The sequence below is a fragment of the Chlorocebus sabaeus genome, chromosome 26 (assembly GCF_047675955.1).
Source record: "Chlorocebus sabaeus isolate Y175 chromosome 26, mChlSab1.0.hap1, whole genome shotgun sequence".
Taxonomy (NCBI): Eukaryota; Metazoa; Chordata; class Mammalia; order Primates; family Cercopithecidae; genus Chlorocebus; species Chlorocebus sabaeus.
In genome coordinates, this window is record NC_132929.1 from 16,104,340 (window position 1) to 16,123,739 (window position 19,400).

Genomic DNA, 19,400 nt, shown 5'->3' on the forward strand with positions numbered 1-19,400 from the left:
CTTCCTGCTCTGGGCTTCCTTCTCTGCGCTGCTTACAACGGACAGGTGGTCATGAGGCCCAGTCGCCTTGGAGCCAGGGCCTCTCAGTCCCTGCGGTGGTCCCGGGTCAGATTTGGCCCAGGAGGGCTGGAGAAGGACGACATGGAAATCGACTGGGGAGACTGCTGCCCAGGCCAGGACGGAGGAAAGGCGCAGGGAGCTTACTAGGAGAAAAGACTTCCTTGGGCAGGGTCCAGAGCATGGGGGTCTGACCCCAAAAGCTGGGACCACCGCAGAGGCAGGGGTCAGGTGGGGACAGGACCCAGCTGGAATGGAGTGTTTTGAATAAGCAAAGTTTGCTGAACACACGGCTCCTCTTTCTCAATGCTTCCTCTCCATGAAAATGAGGTGCACATGAGGCAAGGCAATCACCCCCTCACCCACCTCACCAGACTCCCACCTCTGGGCCTCTGGGACTGCCTGGGGCCTGGACCCCCACCGAGCAGCCCCTGCCCCTGCCTCCACCGCGCTCTCCTCCGGGTGCCTGCCTCTGCTCTGCACCCCTGCCTGCAGCGGGACTGGGGTGGAGGGATGGCTGCTCCGGTTGGCAAGGCTCAGCCCCAGCTGCTCAGGTGCCTGACCCACGCTCTGCCCCAGGCCCAGGGGGTTCAGCACCAGCCCAGCTCAACCCAGCCCACTTCCTCTTGCCTAATCTGCTCCTTTTATCGCCCTTCTTAGCCCAACTGGGGAGGTAGGGAGCTCTACCCATGACTTCCTTCCCCTCTGGGGCCTGGCTTTCTGCCCTGGGTCCCCTGCCATGGGGCTTTGCATATCCCTGACAACAGTGGAGACCCTCACCCAGGCCCTAGAATTGTCTCGGCTGGAGGTCTGGTCCAGGGCAGGATGGAGGGTGAGGGAGGACACTCTTCTTGGGGAATTAAGACAATAAACCGCCCAGTGGAGGCTGGAGCTAAGGGAATTCCCAGCACAGAAATAATCTGCAGAAGAGCAATTCTAGGGCCAGAGGGATGGAGCCGGAACAGGGCCTGACCAAGCCTCCTGGAAATGGTAACAACTTGGAGGACTCTTTCTCCTCCCTTTCCCCGACCCCTCAGAGTCATCTCTTCTCTCTCCCTCCCTCCAGTCCGGGGCCCCTCGGGGGACCATCTGGTAGCCCATGCTGTTCTGGGTCCCTCCCTGGGGTCAGGTTCCCTGGATGTCTGTTTGAATGGATTTTGCAAGGCAAATCCCTGTCCCTTCCCAAAGCCCCTGCACCTGTCACCTGCCACTACCCTGGTCCCGGCACCGAAGTCCCTCCCTTTCATCTGTCCTGTAGCCATCAGGCCCCTCTCCACTTTGGGCCTGGAGAGACCCATCCATTCCTCCCCCTCAGCCTGAGGAGGAAAGGGACAGGCTTCTCTCCTCATTGCAGGATTTCAGGGCTCCTCACTCTTCCTTTCCATCTCCAGCTCCAAATCCACAGAACAAAAAGCCTTGACTATCTTTACTCAGTGATGACACTGCCTTCACTGTTCTTGGGACCCCAGTTGTAGCTTCAGTGGGGGCCTGTACTCTCCCGCACACATCCTGACCTCCTGCAAAGCTAGCTTCAAAAATGCAGAAAATCCAGGCAGTCAGGAGAGCCAAAAATCTTCATCAAAGAGGGCTTTTTTCTTTTAAAAAATACATTTAGGTTGTAAAATGTGTGTTGACAAAGAAAAATGTTATGTAAATATTAGTAGAGAAAATCAGGGAAGTTACATGAATGCCCCATTTGGGAAATGTGGCCTTGGGCTCCTGGGCTGAGCTGGCCCTGCAGTGGGCCAGCCTTACCCCCAGGGCGGGCAGTGGAAGGGCAAGGATGCCCCCTGCTGGGTGCACTCAAAGTATGCACGCCCTGGAAGTTGCTGGTGGGTCTGTCATTTGTGACCCACGGGAACACCTATGCCAGAGAGATTGGCAGGTGGCAGCCTTGGGCCATAGAACGTGGTAAGAACTTATATTCAATCAAGTGCTCCCTCCCACAAGGGGCATGCTTGTGACCTGGACCCCAGCACATGTGTCCCAAGTTCATTTGTTCACTTGCCAGTGCTATATGGGAACCCCATGCGTTGGTTTCCCAGTTTGCTCATCAGAGAAGTTTAGTGGCAGAAGTTGAACTCAGACCTTCAGGTACCACAGCTACCAGCCAAATGAGAGAATCAGACTAGGTCGGTTTCTTATCTGATGCCATGACTTTTGAAGCAGTCCTGCAAAGCTAGCAGCTCTCCTGACTGCCTGGATTTTCTGCATTTTTGGAGCTAGCTTTGCAGGAGGTCAGGATGTGTGCAGGGGTTTCAGGAGCATGGAACCCTGTTGTCCATCTTGGCCAAGGGCTGGCTGTCTTTTGGAGGGAAGATGGCTCTTCTGGTATGTGTTTCCCAGTCTGGCAAAGGGAGCCACACTCACCACTCTAGGAACCCAGCCACTTACTAGCTGGTTAACTTTCCTGGGCCTCAACCTTCTCACCTGTAAAATGGGGATAATAATGCCTCATGGGGATGTTGCAAGGATTAAATAATATAATGAATGGTACTTAATACAGTGCCTATGCAAGAGCTCAATAATACTATCATTATCATTATGAGTTATCATTGTTATTTTATTATTACTTATTAGCAGACACTGGCAGGAAAAATGGTAGGTTCTTATTCCTTCTTCCACAGTTCTTTCCACAGATGTCTTCACTGACTTTCCCTTTGGATTTTTCTTCCAGCAGTTCATGTGGATCAGGGGCTGGGCCCGCCTTTGCAGGGCAGACTGAGTTAGGGTTGCGCCTGACTGTGGACTTGAAGCAAGCTGTCCCCACGCAGCCTGAACTCATGAAGTGATGAGCACAAGGGCTCCGAGAATCCTGGGCAAGTGCCAGCCTCCCACCAGCTTCATGCCACCACAGCCCCCCCAGCTGATAAGGCACAGATGAGAGTGCTGAGCTGCCCAGCTGTACGTCCATCTGTGGCCCCAGCTCCAGCCACCCTCTGCGTACTGAGAGCTAAGCAGAAGTGGAGGCATGGGCAGGGTTGTGTGGCCAACACTGATCCCTCGGGGAGGAGAGAGGCAATCAAGGCTCCTGTAGATGCTCGGGAGGAAGATGTTGCTTGTCCTCCCATTCCAAGCCCCTCTAGAACCCCAGGAGGAACCATCTGGGACTTAGAAGTGGAAAACAAACTGGGCGTGGTGGCTCATGCCTGTAATCCCAGCACTTTGGGAGGCCAAGGCGGGCAGATCATGAGGTCAGGAGTTTGAGATCAGCCTGACCATCATGGTGAAACCCCGTCTGTACCAAAAACACAAATATTAGCCAGGCACGGCAGCGCATGCCTGTAATCCCAACTACTCAGGTGGCTAAGGCATGAGAATTGCTTGAACCAGGAGGTGGAGGTTGCAGTAAGCCGAGTTCATGCTATTGCCTCCAGCCTGGGAGACAGAATGAGACTCCATCTCAAAATAAATAAATAAATAAAGGTGGAACACCATCAGTCCATGTATGTTTCTCTTTGAAGTGCCATTTTGGATCAAATTTACCTGTGTCCATCTTCAAGAAACCCAGAGCTTAGTCCCCACTGGAGCAAAGATTTGTTCTGTAATCTTAGCAAGTTACCTGAGCTCTTGAATCTGTCAAACTTTTGGTCATTTCTAAGATTCCTTCCAGCTCTAAAAATCTCTTTCCACTCAGAAGGTCCAATCTTGTCAGTTTTCTCTCCTGCCTTTCCTCTGAGAGATGACAAACCTAGAGATGAGAGCTGTAGGTGACAGGAGAGGCTTAGCTCTCACCCCAGGGTAAGATTCTTGGGCACAATCACTCCTCTGCCTCTGTCAATCTGTCTGTGAAATGGGCCAGTTTTAGTAAGTGTGATGTCCTTCTCTGGGTGGGCACGGTGCATTGCATATAGGGAATGTCATCAGTATTGGCCAATTGCCTCTGTTCTTACTCCTGTCCTGGTCCAACCTTTCTTTTTTATTTTTTTATTTTTTTAAAGAATTTAAGCCTTTATTTCCTTGTTTTGCAAATAAAGCTGGCTGAGTTGGTTGCTTTTTGATGATTAGTCAAAGAGACCAAATCCCACATCCTCATCCAGCTCCTCCAACTCTTCCTTGGCTTCAACCTCACTGGGGCTACAGTAGCAGGAGCAGCTCTGGTGGTGGCAGCCACAGAGGCAATAGCCACAAAAGCAGATGGATCAGCCAAGAAGGCCTTGACCTTTCCAGCAAGTAGGAAGGTGTAATCAGTCTCCACAGACAGAGCCAGGTCTCGTTTGTACCCACTGATGATGGAATGGGGCACTGATGCAGCAGGTGGGTAGCCAATCTGCAGACAGACACTGGCAACATCGCGGACACCCTCCAGGAAGCAAGAATGCAGTTTCCTCTGTGATGTCAAGCACTTCAGGGTTGTAGATGCTGCCACTGTCAGACACCTGCTGGTTGACCAGCCCAAAGGAGAAGGGAGAGAGGTTCGGCGTGTTCAGCAGCGTGGTTCCCACTTCGTCTCCAGTCTTGATCAGCTGCACATCACTCAGGATTTCAATGGTGCCCCTTGGAGATTTCAGTGGTGATTCCTAAAGCCTGGAAAAAGGAGGTCTTCTCAGGCCCCAGACCAGTGTTCTGGGCTGGCACAGTGACTTCACATGGGGCAATGGGACGAGCACAGGTGGCAGCTGGCACCTTACTAGCCAGCAACATATCCCTGATTTCAGTGAGGTCCTCCTTGGTAAACGCAAAGCCCACATTCCCCCAGATATGAGGCAACAGTTACTCCAGAGCTGGGTTGTTTTCCAGGTGCCCTCAGATGGCCGTGCGCATCAGGGTGTTCTTGTCCATCAGCACCACGGCCTTCTCTCGGAGGGACATGCGGATCTGCTGCATCTGCTTGGAGCCCACATTGCTGTTCCCACAATGAAACATTTCGGATAATCATCCAACAGCTGGATGATCTTAAAGAAGTAGTTGGGCTTCCAGGTTGCCCTGTCTTCCCTGGGCATCACGGCGGTGCATCAAGGATTGCCACGCAGGGTTTAAAGACAAGATCATTTTCACAAGGACGCAGAGAGAGAGCTTTAAAAACAAAACAAAACATATAAGATGGGATCTCATCCTGTCGCCCAGGCTCGTCTTGAACTCCTGGGCTCAAGCAATCCTCCCACCTCACCCTCTCCAGTAGCTAGGATTATGGGCATGTACCACTAAACTTGGCATCTGATCCACCTTTTTATCAAGACCTGGGCAAAGCCACAGAGAACAAGCCCCTCAACTTTGTGAATAGCAAGGAGTCAGTGAGGACAGGAATATGTTGGGAGACAGACTCAAGATCCAAAAACATCCTAACCCTCTGGAGCGATGGCCTAAACCTCACAAGGTGAAATGAACAGGGCTTAACTGAGAGATCTGGGCTTCGTGCCAAGACACCAACTGTACAAGGACAGGGTGGGGAAGTGGCAGCTTAGCAGAAGCATGTGTGAATAAAACTGAGGGTTTTCGCTGACAGCCAGCTCCATCTCAGTCAAATGACAGAGCTGCCAATAAAAATGGACAGACTCAGGCTGTTGAACTGAAGTCAGGTACTGAGCCCTGTGGTTCTCCATCTTGATATCACACCAGAACCACCTGCAAAGCTCTGGTAACACTGCATATTCCTTGCTGTACCAAGACCCTCTGTATCATGATCTGGGATGAGTTGAGGGAGGGAAAGGAAGGTGAGGAGTTTGCATTTTTTTTTTTTTTTTAGAGATGGGTTTCACTCTGTTGCCCAGGCTGGTCTCAAGCCCATGGGCTCAAGCAATCCTCATGCCTTGGCCTCCCAAAGTGTTGGGATTATACGCATGAGTCACTGCTGTTTGTCTCTAAAGAGTATCCCCGCTTGTTCCAAGATGCACCCAGGGCTTTTGAACCAAGGAACACTCAGGCCCATTCTCATTGTCAGCACAACAGACCACACCCAAAATACTTGAGGAATTCAGTTTAGGTTGCTTTGTTGCAGGGAAGGTCATAAGTTGAAGGATATTTGGTGGAAAGCAGCCAGGCTGCAGGATGCAGGCAACACTCTGAAGGGAACCACTTTATAGAAGACACAGGTGGCCAGGAGGCCCAACTTCACATGGATGAGACTTGTCCTCTGGGGTCCCAAAAGTCAGAATCTAGGTCAGGTGCAGTGGCTCACTCCTGTAATCTCAGCACCTTGGGAGGCTGAGGTAGGCAGATCACTTGCCAGGAGCTCAAGACTCACCCGGCCAACATGGCGAAACCCCATCTCTACTAAAAATACAAAAATTAGCCAGGCACAGTGGCACATGCCTGTAGTCCCAGCTACTCAGGAGGCTGAGGCAGGAGAATTGCTTGAACCTGGGAGGCAGAGGTTGCAGTGAGCCGAGATCATGCCACTGCACTCCAGGCTGAGTGACAAAGTGAGACTCTGTCTGAAAAAAAAATTTTTTTAAGTATATATATATATATATTTTTAAAGTTAGAATCTTAGGAGACTGTCTTAGGTCAGGTTTCTCAGGAAACATGCCAAGATAGAGATTTGCTTGTAGGAAGTTTATTGGGGGTGCTTGCAGAGATGACATCTCCGGAGTAGTGAAAGAATCAGAATCAAGCCAAAGGAAGAAATTGGTGAACAATGCAGTCACAACACAGAATGCTTCCACAGGAAGCCCTGGGGTTGAGCTGGCCGGTTAGAGTTAGCCCCAACTCAGATAAGAGGGCTGTACCTTTGAATTCCACATTGACTTGGCAGATGACCCCTAGGGAAGGGTTGTGAAGTCCAGCAAGACAGCTCCCTTTGGCAGCTGAAGGAAATGCCAAGGGAGAGACTCATGTGTGAGCCATTGGCAGCCAACACTTCTGGCAACTTTGGGGATAAGCTCCTTGGTCCTAAAGGCAGTATCTGGGAGGTGCACCACAGCAACCTAGACAGTACCCCCATGCATAGCCCAGACCTACTTGATTTACGTGGTAAGTTCACTCTACCTGGGAATAGCTCCTCCAGGATTCTGGGAAACTTACAAGAATTAAATGGAAAACTATAGCCCCCACTACTGCAACTAGTCTTGGTGACACAACTGATATTCATCATTCCCCTCCTCTGTCACTCATTCTAGATTCTTTTTACCTTCAACTTGCACCTCTGCTGGTCTAGGTGGCTTGCCTGTTGGGGTAACCAATCACCAATCACCATGGCCTTCAGACCATGCTGCTGATGTGCCCACCTTCCACCAAAATTGGGCATACCAACAGACACCCCAGTGGATCACCTGGGCGCCAAACATATTCTTTCCTGACCCCCTTATGTAACAGCAGCCCTATCTCTTCCAAAGGATCGGGGTCAATTGCCCCTTCCAGGAAGTGACTCCTCTTCTTTCCTGCTGGTTTCTTGGCACAAAGAGCCTGATGAACAGAAAGCAGCCATACTTAAGTTTATGGGGTTCTTGTTCTGTCCCTGGTGGAAGTGTTCCCATTCTGGGAACCAGATTCTCTGAACCCAGAGAGCTTGGAACTGCAGGAACAGGAGCCACAAATTCCTCCAGAAAGGTCACTGGGAGTGATGGTAAGTGGAGTCATTCCTACTTCTACCCCTAGTTTCCTAAACCTCTATTCTACACGTTAAGACATAGCACCATATATGATAGTTATTGATTAGGATGCATACCTCCTCCTGGAGCACGGTGTCCCATCATCTCTAACATGGTATTTCAGCTGTGCTTGTAAAGGCTGTTCTATCACTCTGTCAGCTCTATTCAGCTTCTGGGTGGTGAAGTATGTAATAGGCCTAAAACATCCCATGATCATGTGCCCATTCTGTCCTTAAAGTGGGACTCTTGGTCTTCTGCAATGGTATGTGAGATCCCATGTCAGTGAATCAAACACTCTTTTAGCCCCCAGACAGTGGCCTTTGAGCAGAAAAGACAAATCCATATCCAGAATATATGGCAATTCAGGTCAAGATCAGTCCCTCACCCTTCTGGAGTGGAACAGGTCCAAGGTAGCCAGCTTGGTACTGCGTGGCTCATATCAGTTGCTGGCAGGTTGGACTTTTAGCAGTGACAATAGCTAGATTGGCCTTGGTGAGTGGGAGCCCATTCTGTTAAGCCACCCCTGCCACCACACACAGGTCTCCTCCATCTATGCCACCATGGCCACTTTATTCATGTGCCCATTGTGCCAGCATGAGGTGGTCAATGACAGAGGCAAGCTAACATAAATTCCACATCATTCTATGTACTTGGTTATGCAGTCTCCCCTGTGGCAGGTGCTCTCTGATGAGTATTAACATGTAATATAAATTTTAGATCTTCAATAGTGAGACCTATCTCTACACACACACAAAAATTAGCCTGATGTGGTGGTGTGTGCCTGTAGTCCCAGCTACTCCAGGGGCTGAGGTAGGAGATCGCTTGAGCCCCAGAGGTCGAGGCTGCAGTGAGCCATGATCGCACCACTGCACTCCAGCCTGGGCAACAGAGCAAGATCCTGTCTCAAAAAATAAAAAATAAAGATATTCACACTTTGGTGCTCACTCAAATAGATATAGCCACATGTCTCTTCCCAAGAGCTTCTTCTTCCCAATCTTCCAGTATTTCTCTTTCTAGCCCTCTAACCAACTAGTCAAGCCATTTGCTTACACCTCATGAGCCTATAGACATTTTAACCTCAGGCCACTCTACCAGGGGCCATGCTGATGATTCAGTTCCCAGTCAGGTATCAATGTCAATGCAGACACTGCATCCAGCAGACCTTAAAGTCTTCGACTATTCTACTCTCCCCAGTGTACAGTTACCCAGGTAAACGGCATAGTTCCCTTTGGGGAAGTAGTGGGGAAATCATTACTGTATTGCTATAGTATTGCAGAAACCTTTCTCCTGGGAACCTGAACTGAAAAGCGAATCAGGCTGGAAACCAAATAAGATATTGTGACTTTTTATTGGAGCAGCTGCCATCAACCTCCTGGTCTTTCATCCTTGATTTATTTTAATTGTATAGCTCAGCGATTCTCAGTGTGTGGTCTCCAGACCCCTTGGGGTCCCTGAGATCACTTCAGGGGTTTCACAAGGTCAAAATTCCTTTCACAATAATACTAACATGTTATTTACCTTTTTAACTGTGTTGACATTTGCACTGAAGGTGCTAAAGCAATGGTGAGTAAAACCTCTGGCTCCTTTTTTTTTTTTTTTTTTTTTTGAGACGGAGTCTCGCTCTGTCTCCCAGGCTGGGGTGCAGTGGCTGGATCTCAGCTCACTGCAAGCTCCGCCTCCTGGGTTTACGCCATTCTCCTGCCTCAGCCTCCTGAGTAGCTGGGACTACAGGCGCCCGCCACCTTGCCCAGCTAGTTATTTGTATTTTTTAGTAGAGACGGGGTTTCACCGTGTTAGCCAGGATGGTCTCGATCTCCTGACCTTGTGATCCGCCCGTCTCGGCCTCCCAAAGTGCTGGGATTACAGGCTTGAGCCACCGCGCCTGGCCTACCTCTGGCATCTTAAACAACCAAGGCAGTGACACCAATGAACTAGTAGTTCATTGCAGAAAGAAAGAGAAAAGAAAAGGAAAAAAAAAAGGAAGAGAGAAAGTCATTTTACTTTAGAATATCTTTTTTTTTTTTTTTTTTTTTTTGAGACGGAGTCTCGCTGTGTCACCCAGGCTGGAGTGCAGTGGCCAGATCTCAGCTCACTGCAAGCTCCGCCTCCCGGGTTTACGCCATTCTCCGGCCTCAGCCTCCAAGTAGCTGGGACTACAGGCGCCCGCCACCTCACCCGGCTAGTTTTTTGTATTTTTTAGTAGAGACGGGGTTTCACCATGTTAGCCAGGATGGTCTCGATCTCCTGACCTCGTGATCCACCCGCCTCGGCCTCCCAAAGTGCTGGGATTACAGGCTTGAGCCACCGCGCCCGGCCTAGAATATCTTTAACAAAACAATAACAATTGTTAAATTTTATGAAGTTATGACCCTTAAATAGATGTCTTTTTAATATTCCATGTGATTAAATGAAAAGTACTCTACTGCATATGGAAGTATAACGGTTTTCTTGGGGAAAAGCACTTTTGCGATTGAGTTGGGAGCTCAACTAGCCACTTTTTTCATGGAACACCAGTTTTACTTGAAAGAAGAACTGGAAAACCATGGCTATGCAGACTTGGTTACATGGCAGATGTTTTCTCACATTTGAACCAAGTGAGCCTGTCACTTTGAGAAAAAATAACTGATAGTGTTTGTTACCAATTACAAAATTTGAGTTTTCAAGTAAAAACTAGAATTTTAGAAAGCATGTATGTACTATCATGAGCTTCCTAGATTCCTAATACTTAAACTTTTTGTAATATTATCAACTGTGATTGTTTTCTATTATATAATGAAATGTATCAATATTGCAAAGATATGTTTAATTCAGTGAACCAATATTTTCCAAATGACCAAAGCAGGATATTATAAAATCATGCATGGGTAAAAGTGCCATTCAAAGGGCAAGTTAGATCTGTGGACTTTAAGGTAATTGAATACAAAAAAAGTTCACTGATATAGTTTTATAGTCTACATTTCAACTACCATTTAAGAAAATACTGCTTGTTGGGTTTTGGTGTAGTATCAAACAAAAACAGCCACAATTATCTGAAAAGGCTGTTAAAATGCTCCTCTGTTTTCCAACTACACGTCTATATGAGGCTGGATTTTCTTCATATATTTTAACCATAACAACAAATTGCCAGCAGATTAAATGTAGATGCAGGTATGAGATGCCAGGCATGTTGGCTCATGCCTGTAATCCCAGCATTTTGGGAGGTCAAGGCACGTGGATCACTTGAGCTCAGGAGTTTGAGACTAGTCTGGGCAAAATGGCAAAACCCTGTCTCTACAAAAAAATACAAAAATTAGCCAGGCATGGTGGTGCGCACCTGAAGTCCCAAGCTACTTGGGAGGCAGAGGTGGGAGAACTGCTTGAACCTGGGAAGTGCAGGTTGCAGTGAACTGAGATCACGCCACTTATACTCCAGCCTGGTGACAAAGTGAGAGTCTGCCTCAAAAAAAAAAAAAAAAAAAAAAAAAAGTGGATATGAGGATCCAGTTGTCTTCTACAGTATAAAGCCACATTCCAGAGATCTGCAAATTTACAAAGCAAAGCCACTCTTTTCACTATTTTTTGTCATAAAAATATATTATCTGGCCAGGTGCAGTGGCTCACACCTGTAATGTCAGCATTTTGGGAGGCCGAGGCGGGTGGATCACAAGGTCAGGAGTTTGAGACCAGCCTGCCCAACATGGTGAAACCCTGTCTCTACTAAAAACACAAAAATTAACCGGGTGTGGTGGCATGCGCCTGTAATCCCAGCTACTCAGGAGGCTGAGGCAGGAGAACTGCTTGAACCTGGGAGGTGGAGGTTGCACTGAGCCGAGATTGTGCCACTGCACTCCAGCCTGGGCAACAGAGTGAGACTCCGTCTTGGAAAATAAATAAATAAATAAATTATATATATATATATATAAAAAAAATCTATGTTAACATGTAGTAGGGTTTATTATTCTTTAGATAAATTAATAAATATTTTGCAAAACCCTTGGTCTTATTTCTGTCAAATTAAAATAGCTAAAACCCACATAAATAAAATTCCTTTAGATACCTCTCTCTCTCATATATACATACATACATATATATATATATTTAGAGACTAGGTCTCACTCTGTCACCCAGACTGGAGTGCAGTAGCATGATCATGGCTTAGTGCAGTCTCAAACTCCTGAGGTCAAGCGAGCCTCCTGCCTCAGCCTCTCGAGTATTTGGAACTACAGGCATACACCAACCTGCCTAGCTAATTTTCAACTTTTTTTTTTTTTTTTTTTTTGTAGAGATGAGGTCTCACTATTTTGCCCAGGCTGATCTTGAACTCCTGGGGTCAAGTGATCCTTCTGCCTCAGCCTTCCAAGTAGCTGGGATTACAAGTGTGAGCCACCACATCAGGCTTAGAGACCTCAATATTTAAGAGTGTAAAGGGATCCTGAAACTAAAACATTTGAGAATCACTGGTATAGACTGAGCAGTACTGTTACTAGCTGCCTAGCTAGCTTGCTCCAGGGATGCTATGCTATCAACCATCTTCAACCACGCTCCTCTACTGGCCAGGACTGCCCCCACTGCCACTCCAACTTGCTGCTTATTACAACAGTTGTGCTGTCTAGCTTCTATGATTTCACCATCCTATCATCCCCACTGCTATCTGGAGCCAGTTCCAGAATGGCCTCTTGCTGTCAGGCATGGCTTACAGAGGACAGTCCAAACTCAGCTTCTCAGGGATGCTGGTACCCCTCTCAACAAGGTCATCCTTGTTGCTTTGATGACCAGAGTATCCTCTGGGCCTTCCTGCAGAACTTAAGTGGTTTCTGGCCTTACATAGAATATACCCACTTCTCTGAGCTTTTGAACCCTTCTTTCACATTCTGCTGTGGTAGTTCTGGCATTTCTATTACACTCTGGTAGCCATTGCCTTTCTACTGTCTCCCAGGATCCTTGTTGGGATATCACATCCTGATTCACAGAAGAATACTCCTATAACAACGATGTCTCCCTTGTTCAACTTAATGTTTGGCACCACACCCCACCTTGATCTAGCCTATACATTTGCTCCTGGATCCTGCCAGTATATACTGGCTGCTTCCACAATGACTTCATGGTCTAGCCTTCTTCCCTAGTGGGCCCCTGCACATCTCTGACTGGGCTTTATTGTGATCTGGCTCTATGTATTGGGCTTGTAGGCCAGGAGAGAACGGCAGCTTCCTTTGGTGTCAGAAGGCAAGTCCCAGGGACAGTTGCAGCTGAGCCATCATAGCCAACACTCCTGACAATTGGAAGAATGAGCACCTCCCTCCTGAGGGTGACCTGGGTAGTAACCCCCAATATCCACTACAGAGAAGAGACAAAGTCTAGCTTTGCCTATGAGGCAGAGCAGAGCTGGGATCAAGAGCCTAATGCCCTGGAGTCAGGGGTCTGAATTCCATCAGGACTTTTGAATTCTAAGGCATTAGGGCTATGTGACCTTGAGCAGGTTCTTGGCCCTTTCTGAGGCAGGGACTTCATCTATGAAACGAAGATAAACAGTACTACCTGATAGGTCATTGGTAGACAGATAAGACAAGGAATGTAAGGGCTTGGTCTAATGCCTATAGCACATTCTAAGGGCACTGTTATTGTCATAATTGGTCAGAACTTTGCAAAGCCAAAAAGGGCTGCCTCAGGGAGCAAACAATAAGTATGCCACCATCCCAGATGGTCTTTGGACTGACGCTGCTGAGTGCTCCCCAGGGATTTTGTGGAGGAGGCTCTACGGTCCACAGGGGTATTCACAAAAGATGACCTTCTGGGCCCATTCTATCCCCAAGCTGCCTGGATTCTCTGATTTCTCTGATCCCTGCCTGTTCTTAGTGGGGGGAGGCATATTCACTTTCAGGCCACTAGGGGGCCATTTAGTTTTCTGCAACAGGAGAACACTAATGGTTTCTTAATGGCTCAGGCACCAGGGAGATCAGGCTCAATTATATCTGAAAGCATTCTTAGTTCCTGGGGTAAAAGACACTATGTAAATCCAGATAATAAATAGACATTATTGATGACAGGTTAAAGAATCTGGCACTGTTTGGTTTAGAGAAGATAGAGTGAGAGGAATTGAATAAAGGCTTCAAGTATATTATTCTTTGGTACAGAAGAATGACATGCTGTTTTCCCACTCCACTGGGAACCAAGCAAGAAGAAAGGCATTTAATTTGCAACAGAAATATGGAGAAGCAATATGGAGTGCATTCAGGAAAGGGGAGTGAAGGAAGCTTTGTATCAGCCTCACCTGGAATCGTTAAGAATAATTCACCATGGAATAGTTGTATGATATGTCCTGCCAGGAAAGCCCTAGAGCAGGGGAGAGAAGAGAGACAACTTCCAGAGACAATTCAAGAATTTTAAGTCAACAGGCTGCCCTGGCTGACCTAGGAGCAGGGTGGAGAAGTGAGTTGTTTCTTCCCCATCAGCCCACAAAAGGCCATAAACACTCCACACTTCCAATATCCTTGAAATTTCTCAGAAAAGTAAAAAAGCAGCTTTTTCCTTTAAATAGCATCTGACTAGCCATTAGTAGTGGCAGCCTCACACCTGGGCCTGAATCAGGAATGAGACTGAGACTGGGTTAGAGGCCTGTGGTTCCAACAGTCCACTAGCACACTCAGTTCTGGTAGCCACTTCTGTGCTACTGAGGTGGCAAGGCAGCAGTGTTGAGAGGGCTTCCTCGTGTGTTTGTGTGTGTGTGTGTGTGTGTGTGTGTGTGTGTGTGTGTAGGGGGGTCCTCTGGAAGCCAAAGATTCCTGGAGGAGCGGGGGAAGTGAGAAGGGTAGAGGGGATCCTGCCCTACAGGGTAGAAGCGAGGTCAGGCTCACATTTACAGGGGCTTGAGAGAAGGTTCACCCACAGAACCCCATCAGAACTACAGTCCTCTTCCCCAACACACGCCCAGGCAAGTCTCCCTCACTCATTCAGACACCCAGGCAGTTCACATGCCCAGTTCTGGGAACACAGGAAGTAGCATCCAAGGAGGAGGGAACCAGAATTCTGGAAAGGCTTATAGAGAGGGAACGGGGAGGAGAGAAGGCAGGGAGAGCAGGAGAGCGGTAGGAGGGGGAGGGCAAAGTAAAGCCGCAAAGGAGAGTCTGAGCATGAAGGGTTGTTAGCACCTAGGGGGTCCCAAGACCAGGCACAGAGCCCACTGCCTGGCCCCTGGCCTGGAGCCAGAGAAGACAAACCTCACATGGGAAAGTGGGGAGGGGACAACCACCCAAGCCTTGAGGTCTGGAGGGGATCTGAGAGTGAAAACGCTGTAGGATCTCTGAGAGTTAAACTCCTCAAGGTTCAGTGCAGTCCCTTGGGTCCAAATTCAGGCCAAACCCAGGAATTGGAAGACCCAAAAAGCGGGACCTGCGACCTGCTGCGAACTTCGGGACTAAGGTGTTAGGCGAGTCTGGAGAAAAACTCAGTCCCGTGGCTCTGTCCCGGAGGCTCAGGGTTGGGGGGTCAGGCGGGCTGGGGTACGAAATTGGGAAGACTTCAGTAGAGTTCCGAAGCCCAGCATGGACCAGGTGGAAGCAACACAAGCAGCTGCGGCCCCAGTGCGCGCTCCAGGTGCCAGGACTGCCTGCCTACGCCTGGCGTCAACCAGGTTCCTTAGCTGTGAATGGGCCTGGGGGACCCGCCCAGGGGGTACGCGGAGCGGGGCGCGAGCTGGGAGCTGGATCGTGGTATCCTCCCTCTCCCTCTTACCGTCCCCTCCCAGAGGATAAACTGAGGCCTGGGGTCCGAAGCCCGGGCTGCTATTCCACCTGTCACTTCGGAGCCTCGGGGCGGAGCCGGGAGGCGCCAGAGTTGACAGCTCGCGCTCCGACCGCCCCCTTCTAGCTCCGCACTCCGCCTAACACAACGCCGTTCCCCCTTTTAAAGAAGTGCCCGGAGCTCCAGTCTACGCCGCGCCAGCGAGTAAGGGGCCGCGGCGACGTCGCCCGTTTAAGAGCCAGCCTCCCTTAACTCTCTCTTAACGGGGCGTCCCGGCGGGGCTCTTGGCTCCCGGCAGCAGCCGCCTCCCCTCGCGGCACTTCCGGACCCTGGCGTCGCCCTTTTAAGAGGCAGCCCCCAGCAGCGCTCTCCCCGCCCCCTGTTGCCGGCGCGCGAGGCGGGGGAGCCGGGCTGGAGCGGAGCGCGCGGTCCGCGCGGCCACTGGAGACCAGGCGGCCGGCGGCCGGGCAGGCGGCGGCGGAGCGCGCGGCGGCGTGGCGGCGGATGGGGACGCGGAGCCGGGCGGCTGTGGCGGCTGTGGCTGTGGCGGCGGCGGGGAAGCAGCTGACGGGCCGGCGGCGGCGGCGGCGCTGGCGGCGGTGACTGGTCCAGGCCCCGGCGGCGGCTGCAGCGACGCGGTGGCGGGCTGCGGGCGGGCAGCGTGAGGAGCGGCGGCGGAACGCGGGGCCGCCGGGAACCGAGGGCGCCGGGCCGCCCCCTGCCCAGTCCTTGCAGGCCGCCAGGCCCCCTCCAGCCGGGGCCGTGGAGCACCGGGGCAAAGGCCGGGGCCCCCCCATGAAGGAGCGCGACGCGGCCCCGGCCGAGCGGGGCAAGCCGGCCACCTACACCGGGGACAAGAAGGCGAAGATGGCGGCCAAGACCAACAAGAAGTGGGTCCGGCTCGCCACCGTGTTCGCCTACGTGCTCTCCGTGTCGCTGGCCGCCATCGTGCTCGCCGTCTACTACAGCCTCATCTGGCAGCCGGTGGGCGCCGGGACCTCGGGGGGAGCCGCTGGCCCGCCCCCCGGCGGCTCCAACGCCACCGGCCCGTCTGGGACTTCGGGGGCGGCGGCGGCGGGGCCCAACACCACCGGGTCGTCCCGCCGCGAGGCGCCGCGCGACGCTCCCCCACTGCAGGCGGCGCGGCCGGCGCCTCCGGAGCCCCCTGCGGACAGCTCCCTGGCCGGGCCGCTCGAGCGGCCTCGGGGGCCGGACGAGGACGAGGAGGAAGCGGTGGCGGCGCCCGGGAGTCGTTGAAGCCCTCCGCGGAGGGGGCAGCCGGGAACCATCCTCCCCAAGCCCAGAGGCAGGACTTCGCAGCAGGATGGGGTGGAGAGCCCGCGGGAGTGACCCCCACGGGAGTGAACACCCCCCACACTCCCACCATCGCCGGCTGGCCCCGGAGCGGGAGGCCCGCAGCCACATCTTCAGCCAAGGGACCACGATTCGCCGGGGGGCTGGGGGTTTGCTGCCCAGGACCGTGCTGCACCAGGGCCCTGAGCTGTAGGGGGATGGGGGGAGGGGTGGGGAGATCCCGACACCAAACCCTTCTGCGCTGCTCGCTCTGGTGTATCCTACATGCAGGGATGACTGGGGCTTTCCCCCAAGACTCAGGGGAAGGATGGAGCTGTAGGGGCTCTTTTTAAGTAAGCTGAAGCTCTCGAAAGGAGGAGGGCACCAAAAGTAGTGGAGCTCAGGTACGTCAACCTAGTTGCAGTGGCCAGAGATGCATTAAATTTCTAGATCCCTGTATATAGTTGTTGACATATGCACTAGAAGCTATAATCACATAGAATTCTATGTATATCCTCCCACACCCTGGGTAGCTACTGACTGAAGGGGTCAAGCAAGGGCTATTTGCTGTCCCCCGAAGTACACCTGGCCGGAAGGGCACAAACACGGCTTCTTAAATCACTCACTTTCTCCTGTTCCCCTCCTATTTCTGAAATATAAGTTTATGACGTTCTTTCACAAAAGAGTATAAGCATTCTTAGACTGTTGACATGGCTGTGGAAAGCCTTAGGAGAAGTAGAAGCAATTTAGGGGGGTGGGGAATGTACTCATCCCCTCTTTCCATCCTAGTGCCCCCACCAAAGAGGCTTGTTGCAGCCCTCAGTATCTGAATATGGGCCAGGGAGGAAGGAAGGGAAAGAGCAATACTGCTGTGCTTCAATCCTGGCCTTCCCCTCACAGAATTCTTTTAGGAAGAGCAAGCTTTTGTAAGTAGAGTGACTGGCAAGTGTTTTTATCTTTTTTTTTTTTTTCCTGCTCCTCAAAATGTTGTCTTGTTCCGGCAATCACTTTTGCCTTCCCTCTTTCCTGAGCCTGTAGTGACAAAGCCCTGCGATTTGGGATGAAATCTGTTGTGACCCCAGAGCTTTGATCACACACACATCCTCTGGTTTTGAGTTATACTACAGAATCAGAAAGGCTGGAAGGTGGGCTTCACACTCAGGATTGTGCTTTGAGAGCCAGCTAATAGACTAGCCAAGGGAAGGTTAAATTGGCTCTCTTTACCTTTCCTGAGAAGCCCTACTTAAATGCAGCCTGTAATTGTATAAAGGAGATGAGAAACATCAAGAGAAATATGTGGACATGTGTGTAGCTCTGGGGTAGCAAGAACTAGACTTCGTCAATTTGGATTCCATTTCCTTCTGCCACTTGCTTTTAGGCAATTGAGTGTGGGTAGTGATGAGATATCAAACCCCTTAGTGTTTCCTTTTTGGGAAATGAGGCACTATTTTTTAAAAAAAAAAAAAAGACAACTTACCCACCTGAGTCCTGAAACAGTTTGTCTCTCCAGTTTTCTGGCCTATACTCTGGTTAGCTCTGAGCCAAGTTTACAGGACAGCAGCCTTGCTTTAAGCCATGTCCTGTTGTGGGCACGATAATAGCAACTGAGCTGTCACAGCCTACCAGCAGGCTGGTAACACCTCCAGGGTCTCTTGGCTATAGCAGATTTCTTAGCAGCTGACTAGGACTTCAGTCATTGGGAAGCCTGTGAGGCCTTTACATTTTTGGTGTGAGACGGGGAAGAAACATAAAATGCCACTTTATAACTTCAATAATAGCCTGTAATTTATATTTACTGTGTGAATTTTTAGTCCTATATTTTAATAATTTGTAAAGTGATCTCTTATTCCAAGAATCCTTTGAACTTATAGAACATCTGGGAATCCATTCCCTGTCCTCTTCCTGATCCCTGCTTTCTGGACTGTTGAAATCCTCTTTGGGATGGATTAGAGAGTCTACAGAGGCCACTCATAGTTCCAGCTGCTGGCCTCCTGACTCTCCAAAGCCTTCACTGGAATTGGGACATCTGCTCCAGCCCTAGCTGTGAACATGACCAGAGACATTATTTATAATTCAGCCATTTAAGATATACCTGTACTCAAAAAGTCCTGTATATTTTTTAAAAGTTTTATTTTTCAGGTGAACAAAAATACATCCTAAGAACTCTGCCTAAGCCTGTGTAAGTTGATCATTTCTCTTAAACTGTGCTTCAAGGGGACGGAGTAGAGGTTGGAAGAGTAACTGGTCTGAGGTGTGATGGATGGATGGTGATGAATAGGTTGAGGAGGAAAAAACAATTGCCCTGCTGTTCTCAGTGCCTGATGGCTGGAATGAATTGATTAGTGAAGGGTGGCAGAATCCATCTTAGTTGGGAAGCAATCCTGGGGTGGGAAGAACAGTGATCTCTAGCTCAGCCACCTTTTGCCAACCTTAAAACAGGCTGAGAAAAAGTTCCGCTTTACAGGAGCAGATGCCTAGCTGACAAAGCTAAGGGCCCAGTAAGCATGAATATTAAGATTTACTGCAAACATTTAGCTGGCTAAGCACGGAGGTGAGGATAAGCTGCCTGATAGCATCACTGTCCTCACCTTTCAACCATTGGCCTCTAGATAACTCAAGAAGTGCTAATACCAGAAAGGCAAGTGTGCATCTGTGGGGCTTGGTCAGAGCTTTGTCTACCATGGAGGAGGTAAGAGAGCCAAATGGCTGAGAGGTGTAGGTTGCTTCAAAGGTGAGGCGCTTTTCTTCCTTTCAAGCAAACAAAAAAAGATGTGGGTGAAAAGCACAAATATAAGGGATTAGTTA

General features: G+C 50.1%; 1 protein-coding gene and 1 pseudogene across 1 annotated transcript; one reads left to right on the top strand and one right to left on the bottom strand.

Annotated features, from left to right (window-relative positions):
• Nucleotides 1-4,061: 4,061 nt before the first annotated feature.
• On the bottom strand, nucleotides 4,062-15,680 carry LOC103245840 (putative ribosomal protein uL10-like; annotated as a pseudogene).
• On the top strand, nucleotides 15,680-18,768 carry INAFM2 (InaF motif containing 2). Its single transcript, XM_008017042.3, has one exon. The coding sequence runs from the start codon at nucleotides 16,098-16,100 to the stop codon at nucleotides 16,557-16,559; it is 462 nt and encodes a 153-aa protein (XP_008015233.1). The 5' UTR covers nucleotides 15,680-16,097; the 3' UTR covers nucleotides 16,560-18,768.
• The last annotated feature ends 632 nt before the right edge of the window (nucleotides 18,769-19,400 follow it).